Consider the following 10,025-nt stretch of genomic DNA (forward strand, 5'->3'; position numbering starts at 1 on the left):
TTTGATAATTTGGATCTTACTATCCAATATAAGTACAGATAACATGGCTACTATAGATATCTGCTTTAATTATAATATTAATAACGTTATAATGTTTTGAAATCTATTGATGAATCTGCTGTTGTACATTTTCTTGTGGTTATATTATAATGTTCTTCTATTAAGAATAAAACTTTGATTACTTTTCAACGTAGTTCTCAGCAACACTTAAAACTTGTCCTATCGTTCTGCTAAATGTACCTGTGTAAATGCCCTTGGCATAAAGTACTTTGGGTTGGTCTCGAAGCCATACTTTTACACCTGATATTTGACCTCCTTCATTGGATTGTAAATGTATCTCTCATATACCCCCTTTAAGGGGTCCAAACAGTTGGAAGTCTGATTAGGTGAGGTCAGGGCTGTAAGGGAATGTGGAAACCCCCCCCCCCCCCCACCCCCCCCCCCCCCCACCCCCCCCCCCCCCCACCCCCCCCCCCCCCCACCCCCCCCCCCCCCCACCCCCCCCCCCCCCCACCCAGCATGGTTTACCAACTCACGTTTCTCACTTTCTATGGACTGTCTGATCGTCATTGGCTGAGCTAAAGCTTAAGCTAAAGTGAAGCCTGTGATTTTGAGCTTAGACAAATTTTGTTTTCTGTATGTATGTCTATTTGTCCAGATGATATCTAAATTTTAACTGACAAATAGACTTGAAATTTTACCTGAAGCTTCATGTATATTAACAACATTGATTTTGATGATAGTTTATGTCACTCGATGGGATTTGGCTGAGCCATCTCGAGAATGAAATGAGCTATAGATCTGAAAAATTTACATGTAACCTCAGCGAAAGCCTGTTACATGATATGTGGTGTAGCGTACTTCTTACCTTTTAATAAAATATGTACAAAAAATTATCCAATAATTGCTCAGAATTACCTACATTTTTCCAAACTTATTTTATGTATAATATTATTAATAGTTGTAAATTTGAGTAATTTTACAAGGCAGTGAGGTTTAGGTTATTTTTTCGTTGTTTTTTTCATTAAATGTACTGTTAGAACTAAGTAAAAGGAATGAATGCAAGAATGAAAGCCATGTGACCCTATTTTAATCTCTGTTCTTAATGTACAAATAGTGATTTGAATTATAATTTAAATATAATATTTTATTGTTTTTGTAAGAATTATGGTTATTGGCTTAACATTTTCTTTAAATACATGTACTACTTTTTTTTACAGGAATTGAAGATGGCTAAACGGTTAGGTTTTTGTCACAAGGTATCAAGATTGTTTCAACCAACAAATGTTGTTCCAGCTGGAGCCCAAGTTAAAAATAAAGATATTCTCTCAAAAAGCTATAAAGTAAGTAAATTGTTGCTTTAGAACATTCAAGGTAAATTATCTGTAAACTACAATAAACACTATCTTGTTTCTATTCAGAAGTGTTTGAAGGAAGTTGAAATATTCATTGTTGCTCCATACTGTTGATCCTGACTAGCACTGCTCAGTCTGATGTAGCCAATGTATTAAGTATCCCTTAATAAACATTTTTCCTTAGCACATTACTGTACGCACATCTAGTGAAATGTTTGCTTAAAAGCATTGACAGTTGCTCTTGAGTATATTGAAATATGTTTTGAATAATTTAGAATAATCTTTTATATAGAAAGAACCTGTTTTAAAATGCCTAACGGGAAATTTCGACTGTTCCTTCCTAGAGTTAAACAAATTTGTAGCATATCTTGGTGAAAAGCGTAATGAAGAATGATTCTGTTACAGTTGATGATTGATGGAGGAGTTATAGCACATGCACAGAATGGATTCTTTTATCTGCTGCCACTGGCCACCAGAGCTTTGGACAAGCTGACAAGGCTGGTGGACGAGCACATGATGAGCATCGGGGCACAGAAGATCTCTTGTCCCACACTGACTAGTTCTGACATCTGGGAGAAAACAGGTGGGGAACTGTATGTCATGACTAATTGTCACCAATACTGATCTCACTTAGGAACTTATAAATTTTAAAAGAGAGACTTTTGGAACTGGCTCTAACACTGACTTTTAATTATATTTCAGGCAGACTTTCAATGGCAGGTTCTGAGTTATTCCACTTGAAAGATCGTCATAATAAAGACTTCATCCTCAGTCCTGTAGGTAATACAGTTTATATTTTTAACTAATGTGATGTTTTTTCACATTCAATAAAATCATCATATTGAACTCAATTAAACTTAGTTACGAACAGAGCAATCTAGCACAAACCACTTATTAATAGCTGATTGTTGTTGGTCTTTTATATTGATAAAACCATACTTAGTTTTGAAGAGTAATTTTTGTAAATTAAAAAATTAATATGAATAACGTATTTCAACAGGATTTATAGCTCAAACTAATGCAAATCCAAAATATTGAAATAAAACCTAAGAATTCCGTGTTTCCTAGCGTCTAGTGATAATTATTGTGCTTCTGTACACATTGAAATAATTATTTACATTGTTAAGGACACGATAAGAGAATATGGACTTTGATAATTTCAAAGGAAGAAACAACATTTCTAACAGTTTAAACCTTTGTGTAAGCTGGTTACAAGTTCTCTCTCTTGAAACCCTTTACAGAGCATGAATGAAATTGAAATGTCACTTAGCAGTATTTCTAATAGACTTATTAGGGTAAAAAATACACAGACAGCTACATGAAACTATGAAATACAGTTGTCATATTGAATTAAATAGATTATGTAGCTCCGTGTTTTGTAGTGTCACACTCTGTGTACTTTATTCCACATGTTAACATGTATTTTATAGTTTCGCATTGCATTGCATTGCTGTCTGTGTAGCTGTGATCAGTCAGGCAAATTACATTTCTGTGTTTTTTAAGATTCACATCGGGACTGTGGTAGTGCTTCTCTCGCGTTACTGTATTTATGTGTTCTAGCACTGGTAAACCATTAATCAGCATCATATGTTTCAATTTGTGTATTCATAATTATATTGGTTTAGATTTTTTTTTACCTTAGAATGAAATGGTATTATATTTGGCACTTTAATATTGCATTATTTATTGCTAGGTCAGTTTTGAAAAATGTAATTCAAGAAGTTACTTTAACAACAGTTTATTAAGTATGTACGTAATTTTCTTCTATAGTGAGTTTTTCTATGCAAAATTCCAATTCCAAGCAAATTCAAATTTAGAATCTTGAATCATCGACATGGTGAGAATTAAGTTACCATCTATCTGTTGCCAAGGGATACGGGACTTCATTTGATGTGTGGTACGATGCTGGTATAAACTTCTCAATAAGAAATTTATACTCTATGCAGATGATGTCTATATTATGAGTTAAATATATTTCATAAATGCAAATGGTCCTTATCTTATAACTTTTTATTGGTTGAGACTGGGACACACTGGTAATAGTTTATTCTGTAAATCTAATCAAACAATGTATACACTTAACTTTTTAAAATTTTACTTTCAAAGACTATTCTGCTTCTGTGAACATGAGAGTTTAAAATTTTGCACACCAGTCTTGATATCTAATTAAAAAGCGTGTAAGGTTTCAAAATAATCTGCCAGTAAATGAGCATGTCATGGAAGCTTAAACTTGCTAACCTTTCCTTGGGACACACTGTAAATTTTCAAATTATGGGGGTTTGGACTGTAGGAGCCCAAGATCAGATAAAATACATAACATTTTTCCAGATATTTCGTCGTAAGGGATATTGCAAAATAAAATTTTCTTTCAAATATAACAGAAAATTAAAATGAGTAGAAAATATTTCGTCCTAACACTAGTAATAATTTTTTTATCAAATTAAAATAACACATTACTTTTCCAACAAAAATTAGACATAATTGTGCTAATTTTGGCATGTTATAGACACATGAGGAAAGCATCACACAGATGTTAGCCTCTCAGCCAGCACTCTCGTACAAGCAACTGCCATTGCTTCTCTATCAAACCACAGCAAAGTTCCGAGATGAGATGAAACCTCGGTTCGGCCTGCTCCGCACCCGTGAGTTCCTCATGAAGGATCTCTACTCCTTCGATACTTCTGCTGAAGCTGCTCAAGCTACGTACGAACTGGTTTCTAAAGCTTATCACGGAATATTCAATGAGATAGGTGTGAATTATTTTAAAGGTGAGTAGTGTAAAGTAGTGATAAATATTTTTAACTCTAGAGATTCATTTGAAGCAAAGAATGAACTTTGTTTTAAAATTTAAATGATTCCGATTGTTGAAAATTTATGTTATCAGTGAGAGGCCTGTCTGGGGTGATGGGAGGGGAAGTTTCCCATGAGTTCCACTTCCCTGCAGATATCGGAGATGACACCGTGCGATCCTGTGGTGACTGTGGCCATGGATGGAACAAGGAAACAAATGAAAATGGTCCCTGTGAGCACTGTGGGAGCAACAACATCTCTGAGTCTAAGGGGATAGAGGTGAGCCACTGATTCTCAGGGAAATACATTCCATTACTATGAATAATTTATAATATATTGCTAATGCATGCAATCCATGAGAATCAAATGGGTATTTAACAAATTGATTAAAACCTTTTTACATTGTAATTGAATATTTTGGACCTTGTTTCTCTTGATCCCTGGGTGATAAGCATTTGTGAGTATCATATTAAGTTGGACCGAGGAGAAAAGTATGTTCAGTAAAGAGGGGTCATAAGAGGATTTCAACTTCTCTTTAACTGACATAGGATCAAAATACAAAATGCTGTGATTTCATAATAAACTGAAAAATATGTGTTAATTAAAATAACCTTGAAATGAGTCTTAAATCAGATTGAATAGTTTAAAGCATTGAAGAAAATTTGGTCTGGATACAGTTATTAATTGTACATGTAGAGTTTAAAAAATTCTCATTGTTGCCAAGCTTCAGTTAATTCTATTTTTCTTTGAATATAAAAGGATGAAGAATGATTTTTTTAATGCCAACAGTCATATCTGTATAGGTGCACCCTGTGCATAGAGATCCCCATGTACACATCACCAGGCAACAGTACAGGAAGAATAAAGCTGATTATTGATTTTTTTTGTGGGCGAGATACATGATCCAGTTTTTCATGATGTTTGTAAATATTTTTTCATTTGTTTACCTTTACACATTTCTGGTCATTTGCGGCACTTTTTTGAATTGTAATGTACATATTAAAACTAAAATAAATGTAAAAAGAAAATACGGATAAGTCCATATGCGATTACATACGTCTTTAAGGATTACAGTGACAGACAGTTCAGTCAAATAAAAATTGTTCTTTTAATTGAAACTAAATAGACTTGTAAACTTTGTCAATGGTTGTTTGCTGTCCTCCAGGTCGGCCACATGTTCATCTTGGATACAAGGTACTCTGCACCCCTACAGGCCACATACACTGGGGCAGATGGTGGCAGGCAGCCCCTGGTAATGGGCAGCTACGGTCTGGGGCTGACTCGGATACTGGCGGCAGGACTGGAGGTACTGTCTCTCCCTGACCAGCTGAGATGGCCCCCCGCCCTAGCACCATACACCCTTATCATCATCACACCTAAGGTAATTGTTTACTATAGATCTTTAGGAACACCATAGGAGTAATGAATTAGCTTGTACATTGAGAAAAGTAAATTCAAACAATCCATCATTTTATTCAAATATTTTTTTAAATAAAAAAAGACAATGAAGATGGGTTACACTTATTAAATCAAAGAAAAACAATAAAAAGTATCAAGGCTAAGAAAGTAAATACACAATGAAAACCAAAACAAACAATTAACTAGCTATGTATGGAAAATCTGAACTACTGTGGATATCAACAACATAGGTAACATAATAAAATTGAGAAAGGGAAAATATAAATAGGCCTAGTTGCTATAAATTATAATATAGGATAAATAATAATAATAAATAATATACATTATTTGCAGTATAGAAGTGCTATGCTAAATAATTAATAAAATTGAAATATTTGAATGGTAAATATACACACAATTTCATTATCAATAATGAATGTACATGCATACCTCTATAACACAAAGACAGACTCACAGAGCATCCTACATTCGCTCTCACTTGTACAATCCTGTGACTATTACAAAAGAATTACGAAGCAATACACCAGACACAAGTTAGATTTTTTTAAAGCTAAGGAATCTATCAAAGGGCAGTGTTTTGCACGGATGGAGATTACAACACTGATTAGTTGTATAAAAATGGATTCAGTTCCTTGAATTAACCAATGAAATAGAATAATTAAATTAGATGTATATACACAGTACTGCATCAATTTACATAGGCTATATTCATTCTGTTAAAGAAAAAACCAAGGATACAAACATCAAGCTTGATAGTTGCGAAGCAGGCAGATGTGACAGGAGTTTCAACCTAAATATTATATATGTGATAGTTGGGATACTTGTGCTTCTGTTATGAAAAATTCACTATGTACAATTTTGCATGAACACTGAAATATTATCTAACTCAATATTCATATTTTTGTTGTAGTGCCAAATGTATTAATTATAATATTATGTCATAAGTGCTGTGAATAGGAAACCTAGGGATTTTGACTTAACTGGCCACTGGCCTAAAATCGTTTGTTACTGAAATCTGGAGCTAGCGGTTCAATCAAATGTCATGGAATATTGCGTAGAAATTGGAATAATTTTATTGTTGTTTAAGTCAAATCAAATCATTTACTGCTGTTCATCACCAATATGAAATAAGCATACCAGAATACAATGTTCATTTGAGTAACAATTATACAATAAAACACACATTTTATCAATAATTATAAAGACAAGTGAATTTAGACTAGTTTTGGATATATAATAATTTATTTATTAAAAAAAATATATTTACATCACAATTTAAAGACTTTTGAATACTATAAAATGCTTTGTTTAAAGTATGTTTTTTGAGGATAAAAGGATTGTGAAGGAAACAAGATTTTTCCGGACATTTGCCATTGTTCAGTGTTACAAAAATATCAGTAACACTATGTTTCCAGATTTGCAATGTGATCTCTTTTTCAGGTAAATAAATAACCTAACAAACTAGGTTAAAGTAAACAAATCATACCAGAGTGTTGTGACACGCTTAATTCAGGAGTCACGACCACTACGTTGTCTGTCAACTTCACTAAATCTAAAACATGCACTTAATAAAAAAATTGTTGTTGTAATTATGTTTTAGGTTAGTTATTTACCAGAAGAAAAGATCATATTGCTTCGGAAAGTGTTAGTGATTTTTTTCATCACTGAACAATGGCAAATGTCCGGAAACATCCTGTTTTCCTTCACTATAAAATGGATTTTTCTGCAACCAGATACTTAATTTGTTCTTAAAAACTATTGAATGAAGCCAATAATAGAATGAATACATGAATAGAAGCATGTAACTCATTAAAACAATTATTCACAATCTATTTTGTGTGATGAGCCGGTTTTTAACTAATCTGTGCTAAGGTATATTAAGTTTACATTTATTTCGTGTAGAGTGGGATTGAATGTATTGTCTGGTAGAAAACAGATGTGGTTTTAGATTTAGTAAATATTGTGATTGGAATATCTTCTAATGACAGTCACTTAGCTCAGGAGTGCTTTGTATTGGATTTGCCTGTGACGTTCCTGTTGTTCAGCAGGAAATTGCATGAAAAGTTACTGTGGTAGTAGTTACCAATAAATATGATGATGCCCCACTGATTTAAAACATCATAAATTGGGTATATTTCTTGGGTTTTCATGAAAGGAGTGATTTTTTTTAAGAAGCCGATCCCCTTTTAAGCCTTTTCTGCCCGTCCTCATGGGCCCTCTGGTCTGTGCGAGGATTTTATCAAATAGAAAAGAGGGAGAGTCGATACAGTACAAGGTTGATGGTACTGATAAAAAGTGCAAGGGTCACAGACAGGATTCGAACCTGCGCTATCTCTAACTCAGACTCAAATGTTTACAGGAAGGAAGCAAGGAAAGCCATAGCACTGAGCATCTTTCTGAAGAGCTGTACTGGAGTCTGCAGGAGGTGAGAGGGCTGGAGGGAGAAGTGATCATAGACGACAGGTCACATTTTAACTATTGGACGGCGGCTACAGGAGGCTCGGCGGACTGGCTATCCATTGGCTGCAGTGGTGGGCAAGGCAGCCGTTGGACCTGTCCCTGCCATAGAACTCCAAAACTTAATCACAGGCCAAACTACCCTGCACAGCCTCTCGGACTTTGTCGGTGTTGTAGCTGACTGTAGTAAAGTTGTTGCAGTACAGTAAAGTGTATATCAATGAGCAGTATTTTATTCTTCCTTCAGTTCTTTTTAACAAAACCAGTTGTTAAGTTTATTTTTTTTTAAATCTTTGTTGTTTAATAATTAGTGTAGATACCATTGTATTAAGTGAGCAAATAAAAAAAAAATCATGACAGGACAGTTTATCGTGCAGGAAGGGCTTTAAAGTGATTAATGAAAATGTATATTCCACTTTAGGAATGATTTGCAATGCTTACTTTGACCTAGAAGGAAACCCCCTGAGATACTGTAATCATTTCAGTGTTGTGGACGTCAGGCATTTCTACAATACTGATTGTATAATTGAATACGATATCAGAGTAATTATTGTAATATAGTCTTTTCAAAAAGTAAATATATCAGTTAGTTCAAGATGTATAGTCACATAATAGATTGAATCAAAGAGAATTTGTTATCTTATGGAATAAAAAAACTTTTCCAATCTCTCATAATTGTGGACTAGATGTTTGTAAATTTGATAAGTATAAAGTTTAACCCTTTGAAAACTGATAACCAATTTATAAGATAAATTGATAATCTGTATTTATTTATTGGGGCCAATTTAAATGATAACATTTATGCAATTATCCATCTATATGAATAAGATTTCATACATATACAATTGCATTCTGGAGGCCGAAGAATAAAAATCATAATATTCCTTCAACTTTAAGACCCTGCAAAATCTAAACCGTAAGAGATACAAGGGAAAAATTTGGCATGGTTACATAAATGAATTGAACAACCATGCCAAAGTTTCATTAAAATCTGAGATGGTGGATATTATTGTGTGGTTGAACTGGAATGAAATGACCAGAGAAGTGTTTTTATCAAGAAAATAAAAGATTGATAAAACACACAATATATTGACTGAAAATGCTTCAATTATAGTAAAATTTATTATTATAAGAAAACATATTTACATACATGAAAGTTCATGGCATTTCCAACCCAAAAACTTAGTCAGACTCACTGGAAGGCGAGCGGGCCACTCGACGTCTTCTCTGTTCCGGGCGGAGGAAAGTGTTCAAATTTGTCTTGGCACTCGTAGTGAACAGCGATTTTGCACTCAGCACACCAGATTGTGGTTTTTTTTCTCACACACTGCACATTTTACATTGTTTTTACCCGGTAAGTATTGCAAGGTATGATTGGGTGGAAGGGGGAGGGGGCACTGATATAGAAGTGTATCACACTGAGGTCCTGGAACTGGACCAGCTACTGAAACAAGACTGTCTACAATGTCGTTCATAAACTCCCATCTTCTCATAGGCTTTTGAGAGTGGTATCTATATAAAATATAAGCATTTAGGAGCGCCATGTCAACAAAATTGTACACAATTTTTCTTCCAATACCGCTTAGTTTTGCAGCTGGAACTCAAGTGAAAAATAGTTTTGTCTTTGGAATCAACACCCCCCATGTGTTGATCGTAGCCTGATATAACCACCGGTTTGATCCTGCGCTTACCACTATGACTTACCACCACCTGATCCTCTGCATGGTAGGCCGTAGTGATAAGCATGACAGGTTTTCTTTTTTTGTGCTGCCTATATTTCACGATAAGCACTTCGTTTTTCCTGAAATATACAGATTTGCCAACTGGAATGTTGGACTCTTTTACAAGATTTGAAATAAATCTGCTTTCTTTACTAATTATGCCAGTTAGGAAGGTTTTTCTTGCCAACAAAAATTTTGCAAGGGGGGCTTCAGTGTAAAAATTGTTGGTGAACAGGTGGTAATACTTACAGTATAAGCCAGCAGTCGTCATCAAGTCATTCAC

The 10,025-nt window shown here is 34.3% G+C and overlaps 1 protein-coding gene across 1 annotated transcript; it reads left to right on the plus strand.

Annotated features, from left to right (window-relative positions):
* Window positions 1-1,197: 1,197 nt before the first annotated feature.
* Window positions 1,198-8,245, plus strand: LOC124352815 (probable proline--tRNA ligase, mitochondrial). Its single transcript, XM_046802506.1, is given in 8 exon segments — window positions 1,198-1,343; window positions 1,761-1,938; window positions 2,058-2,131; window positions 3,862-4,123; window positions 4,240-4,424; window positions 5,311-5,526; window positions 7,924-8,034; window positions 8,036-8,245. Coding segments are annotated over 8 exon segments (1,365 nt in total). The 5' UTR covers window positions 1,198-1,199; the 3' UTR covers window positions 8,231-8,245.
* The last annotated feature ends 1,780 nt before the right edge of the window (window positions 8,246-10,025 follow it).

This window comes from Homalodisca vitripennis, chromosome 1 (assembly GCF_021130785.1).
Source record: "Homalodisca vitripennis isolate AUS2020 chromosome 1, UT_GWSS_2.1, whole genome shotgun sequence".
NCBI classification, from domain to species: Eukaryota; Metazoa; Arthropoda; class Insecta; order Hemiptera; family Cicadellidae; genus Homalodisca; species Homalodisca vitripennis.